Genomic DNA, 17432 nt, shown 5'->3' with positions numbered 1-17432 from the left:
AACTTAGGTTAGGATTTATTTTACAGGTGATTTTGTTATTATTTTAACTAGGTAACTATTAAATAGTTATTAACTATTTAATAGCTATTGTACCTGGTTAAAATAATTACAAAGTTGCCTGTAAAATAAATATTAATCCTAAAATAGCTACAATGTAATTATAATTTATATTGTAGCTATATTAGGGTTTATTTTACAGGTAAGTATTTAGCTTTAAATAGGAATAAGTTATTTAATAAGAGTTAATTTATTTCGTTAGAATAAAATTATATTTAATTTAGGGGGGTGTTAGGGTTAGGGTTAGAATTAGCTTTAGGGGTTAAAAAATGTATTAGAATAGCGGTGAGCTCCGGTCGGCAGATTAGGGGTTAATAAGTGTAGGTAGCTGGCGGCGACGTTGTGGGGGGCAGATTAGGGGTTAATAAATATAATATGGGGTCGGCGGTGTTAGGGGCAGCAGATTAGGGGTACATAAGGATAACGTAGGTGGCGGCGTTTTGTGGTCGGCAGATTAGGGGTTAATAAGTGTAGGTAGCTGGCGGCGACGTTGTGGGGGGCAGATTAGGGGTTAATAAATATAATATAGGGGTCGGCGGTGTTAGGGGCAGCAGATTAGGGGTACATAAGGATAACGTAGGTGGCGGCGTTTTGTGGTCGGCAGATTAGGGGTTAATAAGTGTAGGTAGCTGGCGGCGACAGTTGTGGGGGGCAGATTAGGGGTTAATAAATATAATATAGGGGTCGGCGGTGTTAGGGGCAGCAGATTAGGGGTACATAAGGATAACGTAGGTGGCGGCGTTTTGTGGTCGGCAGATTAGGGGTTAATAAGTGTAGGTAGCTGGCGGCGACGTTGTGGGGGGCAGATTAGGGGTTAATAAATATAATATAGGGGTCGGCGGTGTTAGGGGCAGCAGATTAGGGGTACATAAGGATAACGTAGGTAGCGGTCGGCAGATTAGGGGTTAACATTTTTTATTAGATTGGCGGCGATGTGGGGGGACCTCGGTTTAGGGGTACATAGGTAGTTTATGGGTGTTAGTGTACTTTAGAGCACAGAAAAAATCTGACAGTGCTCAACCTGCTTCCTCACAGCTCCTGGATAAAAAGGTATCTAGCTTACCCTGATAAGATTACAGAGAATTAATGAAATAATCCAAGAGCGCCAACTAGAGGCAAAGGAAGATTCTAACAGAAAAGTAAATAACAGTCAAAACATTTATTTAAACATATAGTAAAACCATGGATCCATGTAACATATACTAAAATGAGATACGGTAAAAACATATAGTTAAAAATACATAATCGGTACAGTAGAAGATACAATAAAAATACAATATTCGACAGATTAATATCACCAATTCCGGGGATAAACAGAATAAGAGTCACATTAAATGATCTCTTAGGGAGAAAAAAAGTTTCTAAAAAAGTGTCCAAAGGAATTGTGGTGCAATTCCTAGTTGTAACTGTCAAGTCCAGAAATCCAGTGAAAAATCCAGTGGAAAAAAACAGTGATAAAAAATCAAGTAAAAGAAAATAGTATATATAAAATCCAATTTATAAATTAAAATAATCCAAGTGTATATATAAAAGTGTAATATGAACGGGGGATCCCCTTAACACTGGTGATAAGTGTAAAAATGTGTAAAATTGTGTAAAAGTGTCTGAAAAAAGTAAAAAAGTAAAAAAATAAAAAATAGGTAAAAAATATTACTAAAATAAAATCCAAGTGATACTCAGTGAGAAAAATATAGTGATTATTAGTGAATGATCCTCTTTATAAATTTCTCCATATGAGTGATGATAATGGACTTTTATGTGCTAGATGACTTTGCTTGGTCTTTGCAATGTAAACTTCAGTTATCCCTGTAATTTAAAAAAACAACAACATAGTGCAATAACGTTTTAACATATGAAAAAATATGAAATAATGCTCACCAAATTTGTCAACGCGTTTCAGCCTCTATAAAAGGCCTTTCTCAAGACTAACTAAAGGTGAGTATTGGTGGCTCTATTTGTATATATCAACAGCCAATGAATTACCATCGTTTTGGCGCCAAAAAACGGTTTTGGCGCTAAAAAACCTGAAGTTCTATTACTGTTATGCTTCCGTTTTTAGGTAATATTTTTACATGCCCTATTGATCAGTATATTCTTTACTGATCACTATTGTTCCATTGTTTAGAAAAGAAAAGTTCTATCACACTAAATCTTTAGAAATATACATTTCCGATCGCTCAGTTTATAAACTCGTGAGCGTCGGACCGGAAGTGACGTCATGTTTGTTTACTTCCGGTTATTTGTACTTCCGGTTACGTTATTTCTATGGCAGTTTGGCAAATAGCGATATTCGTAATAGGGGCATTTGTGCTGTATATGGAAATCCCACATAAACATATTCGACAAGTGTAAGCTCCATGCTCCATAATTTTATGACCAAAGTTTATCATTTTTACACTAATTTTACACTTCTTTTAATCTGTATATTTACTACAGTCCAAAGTAGTAAAAATGTTTTTTAAGATTTTTAAGATCGTTATCAACTTTAAGATTATTATCCATTTTGGGATTGTCATTAATTTTATTATGCATTATGTTTAAGTATTTTAAGAGTGTTACCCACTGTATTTTGAATATTGCTCATATTATATATATACCCTAAATATGACCACCTTGCATGGAGCTTACACTTGTCGAATATGTTTATGTGGGATTTCCATATACAGCACAAATGCCCCTATTACGAATATCGCTATTTGCCAAACTGCCATAGAAATAACGTAACCGGAAGTACAAATAATCGGAAGTAAACAAACATGACGTCACTTCCGGTCCGACGCTCACGAGTTTATAAACTGAGCGATCGGCAATGTATATTTCTAAAGATTTAGTGTGATAGAACTTTTCTTTTCTAAACAATGGAACAATAGTGATCAGTAAAGAATATACTGATCAATTAGGCATGTAAAAATATTACCTAAAAACAGAAGCATAACAGTAATAGAACTTCCGTTTTTTTAGCGCCAAAACCGTTTTTTGGCGCCAAAAAAAAATGGTAATTCATTGGCTGTTGATATATACAAATAGAGCCACCAATACTCACCTTTAGTTAGTCTTGAGAAAGGCCTTTTATAGAGGCCGAAACGCGTTGACAAATTTGGTGAGCATTATTTCATATTTTTTCATATGTTAAAACGTTATTGCACTATGTTGTTGTTTTTTTAAATTACAGGGATAACCGAAGTTTACATTGCAAAGACCAAGCAAAGTCATCTAGCACATAAAAGTCCATTATCATCACTCATATGGAGAAATTTATAAAGAGGATCATTCACTAATAATCACTATATTTTTCTCACTGAGTATCACTTGGATTTTATTTTAGTAATATTTTTTACCTATTTTTTATTTTTTTACTTTTTTCATTTTTTCATTTTTTCAGACACTTTTACACAATTTTACACATTTTTACACTTATCACCAGTGTTAAGGGGATCCCCCGTTCATATTACACTTTTATATATACACTTGGATTATTTTAATTTATAAATTGGATTTTATATATACTATTTTCTTTTACTTGATTTTTTATCACTGTTTTTTTCCACTGGATTTTTCACTGGATTTCTGGACTTGACAGTTACAACTAGGAATTGCACCACAATTCCTTTGGACACTTTTTTAGAAACTTTTTTTCTCCCTAAGAGATCATTTAATGTGACTCTTATTCTGTTTATCCCCGGAATTGGTGATATTAATCTGTCGAATATTGTATTTTTATTGTATCTTCTACTGTACCGATTATGTATTTTTAACTATATGTTTTTACTGTATCTCATTTTAGTATATGTTACATGGATCCATGGTTTTACTATATGTTTAAATAAATGTTTTGACTGATATTTACTTTTCTGTTAGAATCTTCCTTTGCCTCTAGTTGGCGCTCTTGGATTATTTCATTAATTCATTAATACTTTAGAGCACAGTAGTTAAGAGCTTTATAAACCGGCGTTAGCCCAAAAAGCTCTTAACTACTGACTTTTTTCTGCGGCTGGAGTTTGGTCGTTAGATTTCTAACGCTCACTCCAGACACGACTCTAAATACCGGAGTTAGAAAGATCCCATTGAAAAGATAGGATACGCAATTGACGTAAGGGGATCTGCGGTATGGAAAAGTCGCGGCTGGAAAGTGAGCGTTAGACCCTTTCCTGACTGACTCCAAATACCGGCGGTAGCCTAAAACCAGCGTTAGGAGCCTCTAACGCTGGTTTTCACGGCTACCGCCAAACTCCAAATCTAGCCGTTATATTTTTCTTCCTCTAGTTCTTCTTCCAAGGGTGATCTCCAAGATCATAATGGAACAATTGCATGTGTTTCTGATAGCACCAGCATGGCCTCACATGTTTTGGTATGCGGATCTTGTCCGGATGTCCAGTTGCCAACCTTGGTCACTTCCTTTAAGGTCAGATCTTCTGTCTCAAGGCCATTTTTCCATCAGGATCTCAAATCACTAAATTTGAAGGTATGGAAATTGAACGTTTAGTGCTTAGTCATAGAGGTTTCTTTGACTCAGTGATCAATACGATGTTGCAGGCTCGTAAGTCTGTTTCAAGGAACATTTATTATCGGGTGTGGAAAACCTATATTTCATGGTGTTCTCATAAATTCTCTTGGCATTCTTTTAGAATTCCTAGAATTTTACAGTTTCTTCAGGATGGTTTGGATAAAGGTTTGTGTGCAAGTACTTTGAAGGGACAAATCTCTGCTCTTTCTGTTTTATTTTATAGAAAGATTGCTAAACTTCCTGATATTCACTGTTTTGTTCAGGCTTTGGTCCATATCAAGCCTGTTATTAAAGGGACACTAAACCCACAATTTTTCTTTCACGATTAAAGTAGAGAAAACAATTTTAAACAACATTCCAATTTACTTCTATTATCTAATTTGCTTCATTCTTTAGATATCTTTGTTGAAGTAATAACAATGCACATGGGTGAGCCAATCACACAAGTCATCTATGTGCAACCACCAATCAGCAGCCACTAAGCCTATCTAGATATGCTATTCAGCAAAGGATATCAAGAGAATGAAGCAAATTAGATAACAGAAGTAAATTATAAAGTTGTTTAAAATTGCATGTACTTTCTAAATCATGAAAGAAAAATTTGGGTTTTATGTCCCTTTAAGTCTTTCTCCTCCATGGAGTCTTAATTTGGTTTTGAAGGCTTTGCAGGCTCCTGCTTTTGAGCCTATGCATTCTTTGGATATTAAACTACTTTCTTGGAAAGTTTTGTTCCTTTTGGCTATCCCTTCTGCTAGAAGAGTTTCTGAATTGTCTGCTCTCTCTTGTGAGTCTCCTTTTCTAATTTTTCATCAGGATAAAGCTGTTTTGCGGACTTCGTTTAAATTTCTTCCAAAGGTTCGGAATTATAACAACATTAGTAGGGAAATTATTGTTCCTTCTTTGTGTCTGAATCCTAAGAATTCCCTTGAGAAATCGTTACATTCTTTGGATGTGGTAAGAGCTTTGAAATACTATGTGGAGGCTACTAAGGAGTTCAGGAAGACTTCTAGTCTATTTGTTGTATTTTCTGGTTCTAGGAAAGGTCAGAAAGCCTCTGCCATTTCTTTGGCATCTTGGTTAAAGCTTTTGATTCACAAGGCTTATTTGGAGGCGGGACAGTCTCGGCCTCATAGAATTACGGCTCATTCTACTAGATCAGTTGCCACTTCATTGGCTTTTAAGAATGAAGCTTCAGTTGATTTGCAAAGCAGCAACTTGGTCTTTTTTGCATACATTTACCATATTTTTTCCATTTTGATGTATTTGCTTCTTCTGAAGCAGTCTTTGGTAGAAAAGTTCTTCAGGCAGCTGTCTCAGTTTGATTCTTCTGTTTATAAGAACTTATTTTGAGGATTTCATTTCTCAGCGGAAATAGCTGTTTTTATTTTATCCCTCCCTCTCTAGTGACTCTTCTGTGGACTTCCACATCTTGGGTATTTAATCCCATACGTCACTAGCTCATGGACTCTTGCCATTTACATGAAAGAAAACATCATTTATGTAAAAACTTACCTGATAAATTAATTTCTTTCATAATGGTAAGAGTCCATGAGGCCCACCCTGTTTTTTTTTAAAAGCACAATATTATTTTCCATTTCCTCTTTTTTGTATGCTTTTTTACTCCTTTTTACACGTCACTACTTGGCTATACATTAAACTGAAATATATGTGTGGTGGGAGGTGTATTTATAGGCATTTGAAGTTTGGGAAAATTTGCCCCCTTCTGATAGGAATGTATATCCTATACATCACTAGCTCATGGACTCTTACCATTAAGAAAGAAATTAATTTATCAGGTAAGTTCTTACATAAATTATGTTTATATATATATATATATATATATATATATATATATATATATATATATATATATATATATATATAAAACACAAAATAACAAGAGTATTGCATTGAGCAATGATATTTTTTTATTGGACTAACTATACATTTATAAGTTTACAAGCTTTCGAAAGTATTCCTTCCTTTGCTCAATGCAATACACTTGTTATTTTTTTTATCTAAATCACTTGACTAACACGGCTATTCCAATCAATGTGTGTGTGTGTGTGTATATATATATATATATATATATATATATATACACACACACACACACATATATATATATATATGTATAGGAAAAGAAATTTAATAAGTGAGTTTTATCCATTATGCACACAAACACACACACACACGTATATATATATATATATATATATATATATATATATATATTTATTTATTATACTGTATGCATATATATATATATATATATTTATTATACTGTATATATATATATATATATATATATATATATATATATATAAATAATATATGAAAAAAGTTTAATAAGGGAGTTTTATCCATTATGCACACACAAGTTTTACCCATTATACACACATAAGTTTATAAATATAAATACATTTTATATCTTACCCTTCCCCATGCTGAGCCCAAGATTTTAGTTAGGTAGTGGTTGCCTTCAACTAGTTTCTGGAAAGTCATATCATCAATGGAGAAACGATGCCCAAAGACTGTATTAGAAATCACATTGGAAACAGAGTGGGTGATGAGATTAGAGGGGTCCATTGCTTTGCCTGATGATGATGATAAATAAAAAATGCAGTCAGAGTACATTCCTTTGCATGACATATTGTAAATTTATTACTAAATACTTTTTTGTTGTTGTTATAAACCGTATTTATTTAAAAGCTAAAAAGACATGGACAGATGAAACTGAAAATGTATTTGCAAAATGTATGTTATATATTTTAATCAAAGTAAAGAGGAAATGTATTACAAAGCTCTGTGTTCAGGGTTGATATAACCCTTTTCTTACAGAAAAATATCTTATTTTTTATTTTATGTATAATGCAGTATCCATGGTCTCAAATAAGAGTGATGTGATCTCATTCTTACTAAATCTATGAAGTGGGCAGTACAGCTTTTGAAACTCCTAACAAGAGTCTAGAGTTGATCCCAGGAAAGAGGCACTGTATCTGGTGCGAAAAGGAGCTCTGGATGTTGGGTTTTTTTTTTTTTAAATCAACTGTTTTTATTAAAGTTTTCAACAATTTTTCAAACATGAGTACAGAGAAAAAGACCAAATAAACAAAAGAAAGGATTGGAAAGTAAAGAAAATCAAAAATTATAAATGCAGATAAATACAAACTTGTCATGTCTCATTATACATCGTATTGGTGACACAAAAGAACAGATAGAAAAAGCAATTACCACCACTGATATCGATCTCTAATTCAGCAATTGTTCTTCTCTAAATGTCTATGGCCTTCCATCACCTCTTATCTAATATGACGGGGGTTATTCCCTTTGTGATTTAGTCTATTTCAAGTAAGCACAGTGTTCCTGTGTTAGTTAGTCCTGTACCTTATAATGAACGTTTACCCTGATCCCAAATGAACATAATGTCTGCTATAAAATCCTGTCTACCCACAAAAGTGAAATGTGTCTGCTCCATTGCTAAGATATGTTCTACCTCCCTAAGCAACATCGGAAGAGTAGGGATCACTGTAGACTTCCAATATCTGGGTATAAGAGGCTTAGCGCAATTGAGTAGACAACGAAATAGGTGTTTACGGTATAAGCAGTGGATGGGGGGGTGTCTTGTAGTAGGACTATCCGGGGGGAAGTACAATGTCTAGCCCCAAGACTGTGTTTATACATTTTGCGATGTCTATCCAAAATGACTTCATGTGGGGGCATAGCCACCAAATATGGGATAGGGTTCCTGGTCCTCCGCAATGCCTCCAACAATTAGGGGAAGAATTTGGAAAGATGCCATGTAGTCGCTGCGGGGTCATGTACCATCTTGATAACAGCTTATAGTTCATTTCAGCAAACACCAGGGAGAGGGATGATTTTTTGGTTTCTACAAAAATGTGACTGCATTGCGTCTCAGAGAGGGTGATATCTAATTCTCTCTCCCATTTTGATATATAAGAGGGTTTCTTAGCTGGAAAGGAGCCCCTAAGTAATTTGTATATAATGGAGATGTGGGATCTAGTCATTGAGGGTGATGTGTATAGTGTCTCAAAGGGAGTGAGGGGTCTGGTAAGGTCTTTAGAGATGGGGCTGTGTGTGATAGCATGCCTCAGTTGCAGGTAGGGGAACCAAAGATGGAAAGGGGGGCCCAGAAGTTGAGAGAGTTCTAGTTGTGTATGAATTTGACCTTTGTTGAGAACCATGTGTGCTGGGATATTAGAGGGGGCGTCTGCGACTATCAGTGTTTGTATAAGATGTGGTTGAAGTAGGAGAGGGTTATTAAGGAGAGGGGTGAGGGGGGAGGGGATAGTTGAGAGTGATTTATCTTGGGCTAATGTTTTATCCCATACCCTCAGTGTGGCTGCTACATAATGATTTGTGTATACTTCTGGGTGTCTGTGGATAGGTAGGGTCCAACATTGATCTCCCAGATTGTAACCTCCCACCAGGGAGGATTCTAGTTGAACCCAAGGTTTATCTCGCGGGGAATGTTGCCACGCAACGATCCGGGCTAAGTGGACTGCCCTATAATATGCAATTAGATTCGGAGCCCCCAGTCCGCTGTGTTCTCTATCTAAATATAGGGTATTTTTAGTTACTCTGGTGCGTTTCTGGGCCCAGATAAATGAGTCAAACATTTTCTGTTGCTTTACTAGATATGTGGCAGGAACATCTATCGGGAGTACCTGGAATAAGTATAGGAATTTGGGGAGAAGGTTCATTTTGAGCGCATTTACACGACCCATACAAGAAAGATGTCCTCTCCTGTGCCATGTCTCAAGGGAAATTTGAGCTTCCTTCTGAAGGGGGATATAATTAAGGTCAAAGAAATCAGAGTGATTAGGCGAGATATCTATTCCCAGGTAGCGTATTTTATTTGTGATATTGAAAGAAGTTTGCGTTTTAATAAAGTTAACCTCGCTCTCCGAAATATGGAGGGGCAATATGTTGGACTTTTCCATGTTAATCGAAAAGTTCGAGACCTGTTTGTACGCCTCCAACTCACCAAGCAACACAGGGAGAGAGGTATATATAGAGGAGATCGAAAATTTGATATCATCCGCGTACAAAAGGCACTTTTGCTGGGAAGAGTTTAAGGACACACCCTCAATCTGATCATTGCATCTAACCTTGTTGGCTAGCACCTCTACTGTTAGGGCAAACAAAAGGGGGGAAAGGGGGCATCCTTGCCTCGTACCGTTCCTAATGGGAATCTTTTGGGATAGTGTACCATTAGTGCAGATTCTAGCAACCGGTTCTGAATAAAGTGCTTTGAAACGGGAAACAAATGTCTCTGAGAATCCGAAACCTCGACCGGGTGGCCCACAGAAAATCCCAGTCCACCCTGTCGAAGGCTTTCTCCGCATCCGTTGAGAGTAAAACAACCGGAGTCTTATTGGCGTTGGCTGTAAATATAGTTTGAAGGACCCGAATTGTATTATCTTTAGCCTCTCTTTTAAAAATAAAACCCACCTGATCTGTATAGACCAGGCTAGGAAGAATTTTATTTAATCTGAAGGCTATCAATTTAGCGTATAATTTGACGACGATATTGATCAGGGATATGGGATGATAATTGGAAACCCGTTCTGTATCCTTTGCCGGTTTAGGTATAACCGTAATTGTAGCTTCTAAGAGGGATTGGGGAAGGGGGCTGTCTTTTCCTAACACGTTATACAATGTGAGAAGGTGTGGGCTCAGTGTGGTTTTGAATAGGTGATAAAATTTGGGTGTGAACTCGTCCGGACCAGGGGCTTTACCTTGGGGAAGATTTTTAATTGCAGTAAGTATTTCCTGCAGGGTGAACTGCGAATCCAGGGACTCACAGTCTTCTTCAGAAAGGGTGGGAAGCTGGACCCTTGCAAGGTAGTTGTTAATCCTGTCTAGTTTAGAGTCTGGGTGGGAGGTAGGCAGGTTGTATAAGGAGGAATAGTAGTTTGCGAACTGGTTGGCTATCTCGGTATTTTGGGAATGTGAGGAACCTGAGGGCTCTACTATCTTAGAGATAAAGGTTTTATATCTTTTCTTTTTGAGAGACCTGGCCAGCAAGCGACCTGATTTATTGCTTTCGATGTAAAATTTAGTCTTGGAAGTCAGTGCGCGCAACTGGGCATGTTTAATTAAGTATTAATTGAGAGCCTCTATATCTAGTTGTGACTGTGTTAGAAGTTGGGGGCAACGGGGGTTCCTCTTTAGAGCAGCTTCACTGTTTTGGGGATTGGTCACTAGAAGTGTGTATTGTGCTGCTTTCTGTTTACGGAGTTTATGTGTATGACCCATCACCACTCCTCTTATATAGCATTTATAGGCCTCCCAGTTATTGGTGACGGAGGTGGAGGCAGGGTCATTAAAAGTGAAAAATTCAGTGGTGTTTTCCATTATATCTGTAGTGATTACCGGGTCGGCAAGTATGTGGTCATTTAACCTCCAATTTTGTTGATGATGTGGTCTGGAGGACCAAGAGAAAGTGGAGCTGACCATGCTGTCGTCAGACCAAGATGTGTGATGTATTCCAGACTCCCGCAGTGTAGTGAGTGTGTTCTGGTCACATAAAATGTAGTCGATCCGAGAGTGTTGAGGATGGGAAAAAAGTGAAATCTTTAGTAGTGGGGTGGGTAATTCTCCAAGTCTCAAAGAAGGGAATTGTCCTAATTACTTGCCAGTTAGCTTTTATTTGGGTGTGACGCATGTATGATCTGCCTATGGATGTGTCTAGAGCTGGATTGATTGGGAAGTTTAGGTCCCCCCCTAGTAGTATTGGGCCCTTTGAAATGTCCATTAACTTATTGATTACCCCCCGGAAGAAGGAGGAGAGCGGGCGGTTAGGGGCATATATATTGGCCAAGGTCAGGGGTCTACCGTAGAACAGGCCGACTAAAATTAGTATTCTACCCTCCTGGTCCTGATATTTATCCAGTAGGGCAAAAGGGGATCCCCTTCTAAATGAGATACACACGCCATTATGTTTCGACGATCCTGAGTTCAGGAAGTGTTGGTCATAATACAAATGTGATAGGGCAGGTTAGCTAGTTTTTTTAAAATGTGTTTCCTGGATCATTATAATGTCTATCTGTTTTTTGAAGAAGTCATGAAATGCCATAGAACGTTTCTGAGGGGACAGGAAACCCTTGACATTTTGTGTTGCAATTCTAAATTGGTTTGTTGTGGGTTGGTGCGCCATGTGGTTTCAGGGTAGGCGACAGCTATAATGTAGGGAGCACGTCTCGTGTGTGGTTGACAAAGGCAAATACTATTGCTACTGTATCTTTCTCTGTGTCAATATAGACTTTGTTTGTAAATGGGGGATTACAAAGGGGAAAGCAAAGTAAATAGGGAGAGAAAAGGGGAATACAGAATATGGAATAAGAGAAATAAAGAGCTGGTGAAAAAATAGGTGAAAAAAATTATATAAAAAAAAGAAGTTTTGGCGGTACAAAGACCGGTAAGAGAATGAGAAAAGTGGAAAATAGGGTTAGAGTGGGGAAGTTCAGCTTAACGGAACCCTCCCCAATATGTACAGTTTAACAACTATGCAGTGACACGTATTAACCTAAACTAAGTTCCCCTGGGGGTAACAGTCATTCTACAACATTTAAATCCTAACATTGTGCATGTTTAAAGCTTCAAACGAGTATCGTGGGATAAAGAGTTAGTGTTATTACATTGGTTTCACTTAGTTAACAACCTGAAGTAGAAAAATACAACAACAGCATACAGGCCACAAAAAAAATCTCCAAAAGGAGCTCAACCCTAATGGTGTATTGACTATATAGCCATTTCGCAACCGTCCACTCTTAACTAAGATATTTGGGTTTGTCTCAAACATTATGTTCTTAAGTGCACTTAGGCATGTCCTAAATTTTCCTAACCGTATGTTCTTAAGTACACCTGGGTTACATCTTATTTCTTGGCATATTCTAAAATTTTACAAAAAGCATTAGTTCCAAGAATTATAACACAGTGCGAGCAATAGTCTCTTGGTATGAGAGTCAATTGTTAGAGCTGAGAGAGAAATTTATATGTCTAAACATCTCTTGAGTTTACTCACAAAGTCCCGGAAATCCCAGCTCTCTATGTCTGAAGCTCAGATAGGTCTCGCTGGACAGATGGGTCTGCACTGTGTCTCTTTCTAGCCTGAGGGCCAGCAATCTTCGACCACAGCTTCCTTTGAGGTTTTCCAGGCTGCAGTGTTTTCTTTAGAAACAGTTGACTCCGTTATCTCAGGAAGAGGAATATCCAGCTGTTTACAAAAGGCCGGAACATTTGCCAGATTTGAACATTCCAGCCGTTTTCCATCTTTAATCACCTGTAGAGACACCGGGAATCCCCATCTATATGGTATTTTCAATGTACGAAGGTGTTGCGTGAGATGTATGAATTCTCTTCGGAGCTGTAGTGTACGAGTTGAGAGATCCTGGAAGATCTGGATTTTAGCACCCAAGAAGGAGAAGGATGGCTGTGCTCTAGCCAATTGGAAGATCTTTTCTCTATCCTGGAAGCTCCGAAAACAGACAATGATGTCTCTAGGTGGTTGGTTGTCTTTGGGCTTAGGCCGAAGGGCTCGATGGGCTCTCTCAAGTGGGATCTCATCAATAACTCTTTTGTTAGCTATCGCCAATGATTGGAATAGATTTTGCAGGTGATCAGGTATGTCCTCTCTGCCTATTGATTCAGGAACCCCTCTGAACCGAAGGTTGTTCCTCCTTGTTCTATTTTCTATGTCGTCTAGCTTATTTTCAAGCTCGGCAATCTGTGTTTGTTGTGTTTTCTATTAAGAGGGCCATGTCTGTCATCTCCTTAGATTTTACCTCCTTATCTTCCTCCAAGATCTCTACCCTGTGACCCAGTTCATTTAAATCTTTTTTTAACTCTGCACATTCTGATTTGATGCAGGCCTTTACCTGGTTTATAAGGGCTTACATTGCATTTAGAGTCATCGGTTCTTCGGTGCATCTCCTTATAGGAGATGCTGGGCATGTTTGAGAGACATCAGGTTGATCCAACAGTGGCTCTTCATCACTATCTGTGGGCATCACTTCAGCTTTCTTTGCTCGGTCTGTATTTTTAAAAAAGGTGCTCATTGAATTGCTAGCACTGCCAGTTTTTGAGGCTTTGTCTGTTTTAGTGTTTCTTCGGAGTGCCATGGTGTTACACTAGATCTTTATATCCAATTTGGTGTCGGTAGGGCAAGGCCCAGGAGCAGGGATAAATGCAAAAGTCCTAAGGGGTTAATGAAACCTTGTTAGTAAGAAGCTATTAAAGTTGGGATTTTTCCGCATATATAACACCAGAGCTCTGGCGGCAGGTCCGGGGCCTCTCAAAAGCAAAGATGGTTAAATCCCATTTTCAGAATCTCATGATGGGACAGATAGCCTTAGATTGTATACCTGTGGGCTGACTGCAACCTGGGCTTGTAAGTTATGTAATGTCACGTACAACAGTGACCACCATGCTGTAATTTATTTTGCTGCGTCACTTAGCGCTAGTTGTATGTAACGGTATTCAAAGGGGAGAAGTGAAAAGTCTATCAGTTAAGTGTCTATTTATTCAGGTTGTTGTCATAGTCCTGTATATGTTGCAGCTTATTAAAGAAAATGCTGCTAGGAATAGGGCTAGTGTATTGCAGAAAAAATAAAAGTTGCGGTTTCTCTTACCCCCATAGCAGCCTTTTATAGCGAAGGTGTACAGCTTCTGTGCCTATATTGCAGTTGTTCCCAGCAGGCACTGTCTAGTAGTGTTCCAAAGTGCTCCGGTTTTCATCTGTTGCTATCTGTGCCGGGCACCACAGTCACTACGATCTGGCCCACGGGCTAAAAAATGGAGGAGCGCCTTAGACGCGGCATACGCTGCGGTTCACATCTATGTGAAATGATGCTATTTTACTGGCCCCAGCCCAGCTCTCGACAGGTCCGGGAATATACAGGAGTGTTGTCACCCCCCTTCCAGCACTTTATTGCCACTTTCGGTGCTTTCAGGAGAGGGTTAACGAGACAGGAGCTTTAGTGTTGTGCGGCCATTCCGTACACCTGCACGCTCCGCCCCCCCCCCTGGCTGTTGGTTTTATGGTTCTGAATGAATGCTCTAGGGCTGCTGCAATGCATGTATTGCTAATCATGTTTTGTCCCTACATTTTGTTTTAATACAAAAATATTAATATAAATACATATACACATGCAATATGCTACAAGGACAACAAAGTAAATAAAATTATATTCCAAATTATATCAAATAGATAAGTGGATGGTATCAAGGGCTGTCATCCATTTACCCAAAGAACCATTCTGGATACATCCTGAAAAATGTGACCACCTCTAATAAATTTGAATTTAGCTTTATATAATAAATATGTCATAGGCATCAGTAGTATAAGTAGGGATATCTTGTCAAACTTAATGTGACAGGTACTACACCCTTTTTTATGCAAATCCCACCCACTCTCCTCCCAACATTTCCACCACTATCCACCCACTCTCTTTCATATTTCACACCCCTTTTATAGCTTATTGTCTTCTTTTATGATGGTTTTAACAGTTATTTTAATAACAATATAATTTTTCTTTCATGTAATTAGCAAGAGTCCATGAGCTAGTGACGTATGGGATATACATTCCTACCAGGAGGGGCAAAGTTTCCCAAACCTCAAAATGCCTATAAATACACCCCTCACCACACCCACAATTCAGTTTTACAAACTTTGCCTCCGATGGAGGTGGTGAAGTAAGTTTGTGCTAGATTCTACGTTGATATGTGCTCCGCAGCAAGTTGGAGCCCGGTTTTCCTTTCAGCGTGCAGTGAATGTCAGAGGGATGTGAAGAGAGTATTGCCTATTTGAATGCAGTGATCTCCTTCTACGGGGTCTATTTCATAGGTTCTCTGTTATCGGTCGTAGAGATTCATCTCTTACCTCCCTTTTCAGATCGACGATATACTCTTATATATACCATTACCTCTGCTGATTCTCGTTTCAGTACTGGTTTGGCTTTCTACAAACATGTAGATGAGTGTCCTGGGGTAAGTAAATCTTATTTTCTGTGACACTCTAAGCTATGGTTGCGCACTTTGTTTATAAAGTTCTAAATATATGTATTCAAACATTTATTTGCCTTGACTCAGAATGTTCAACTTTCCTTATTTTTCAGACAGTCAGTTTCATATTTGGGATAATGCATTTGAATTAATCATTTTTTTCTTATCTTCAAAAATTTGACACTTTTTTCCCTGTGGGCTGTTAGGCTCGCGGGGGCTGAAAATGCTTCATTTTATTGCGTCATTCTTGGCGCGGACTTTTTGGCGCAAAAATTCTTTTCCGTTTCGGGCGTCATACGTGTCGCCGGAAGTTGCGTCATTTTTTTGACGTTATTTTGCGCCAAAGATGTCGGCGTTCCGGATGTGGCGTCATTTTGGCGCCAAAAGCATTTAGGCGCCAAATAATGTGGGCGTCTGATTTGGCGCTAAAAAATATGGGCGTCGCTTTTATCTCCACATTATTTAAGTCTCATTTTTTATTGCTTCTGGTTGCTAGAAGCTTGTTCTTGGCATTCTTTCCCATTCCTGAAACTGTCATTTAAGGAATTTGTTCAATTTTGCTTTATATGTTGTTTTTTCTCTTACATATTGCAAGATGTCTCACGTTGCATCTGAGTCAGAAGATACTACAGGAAAATCGCTGTCTGGTGCTGGATCTACCAAAGCTAAGTGTATCTGCTGTAAATTTTTGGTAGCTATTCCTCCGGCTGTTGTTTGTATTGATTGTCATGACAAACTTGTTAATGCAGATAATATTTCCTTTAGTAAAGTACCATTGCCTGTTGCAGTTCCTTCAACATCTAAGGTGCAGAATGTTCCTGATAACATAAGAGATTTTGTTTCTGAATCCATAAAGAAGGCTATGTCTGTTATTTCTCCTTCTAGTAAACGTAAAAAATCTTTTAAAACTTCTCTCCCTACAGATGAATTTTTAAATGAACATCATCATTCTGATTCTGATGACTCTTCTGGTTCAGAGGATTCTGTCTCAGAGGTTGATGCTGATAAATCTTCATATTTATTTAAAATGGAATTTATTCGTTCTTTACTTAAAGAAGTACTAATTGCTTTAGAAATAGAGGATTCTGGTCCTCTTGATACTAATTCTAAACGTTTGGATAAGGTATTTAAAGCTCCTGTGGTTATTCCAGAAGTTTTTCCTGTTCCTAATGCTATTTCTGCAGTAATTTCCAAAGAATGGGATAAATTGGGTAATTCATTTACTCCTTCTAAACGTTTTAAGCAATTATATCCTGTGCCGTCTGACAGATTAGAATTTTGGGACAAAATCCCTAAAGTTGATGGGGCTATTTCTACCCTTGCTAAACGTACTACTATTCCTACGTCAGATGGTACTTCGTTTAAGGATCCTTTAGATAGGAAAATTGAATCCTTTCTAAGAAAAGCTTATCTGTGTTCAGGTAATCTTCTTAGACCTGCTATATCTTTGGCTGATGTTGCTGCAGCTTCAACTTTTTGGTTGGAAACTTTAGCGCAACAAGTAACACATCATGATTCTCATGATATTATTATTCTTCTTCAGCATGCTAATAATTTTATCTGTGATGCCATTTTTGATATTATCAGAGTTGATGTCAGGTTTATGTCTCTAGCTATTTTAGCTAGAAGAGCTTTATGGCTTAAAACTTGGAATGCTGATATGGCTTCTAAATCAACTCTACTTTCTATTTCTTTCCAGGGTAACAAATTATTTGGTTCTCAGTTGGATTCTATTATTTCAACTGTTACTGGTGGGAAAGGAACTTTTTTACCACAGGATAAAAAATCTAAAGGTAAAAACAGGGCTAATAATCGTTTTCGTTCCTTTTGTTTCAACAAAGAA

General features: G+C 37.7%; 1 protein-coding gene across 2 annotated transcripts in view; it reads right to left on the bottom strand.

The window, feature by feature from the left end:
* The window catches only part of LOC128649323 (cytochrome P450 2J4), a 103735-nt gene that overhangs the window by 66517 nt on the left and 19786 nt on the right, over positions 1-17432 (bottom strand). For both annotated transcript variants that reach the window (XM_053702532.1, XM_053702533.1), the window contains exon 4: positions 6998-7158. In XM_053702532.1, the coding sequence (XP_053558507.1) occupies positions 6998-7158 (161 nt within the window). The remainder of the gene's footprint in view (positions 1-6997; positions 7159-17432) is intronic.

The sequence above is a fragment of the Bombina bombina genome, chromosome 2, assembly GCF_027579735.1.
Source record: "Bombina bombina isolate aBomBom1 chromosome 2, aBomBom1.pri, whole genome shotgun sequence".
Classification (NCBI taxonomy): Eukaryota; Metazoa; Chordata; class Amphibia; order Anura; family Bombinatoridae; genus Bombina; species Bombina bombina.
Note: the sequence above shows the minus strand (reverse complement) of the source record. Positions and strands in the feature narration are given on the sequence as shown.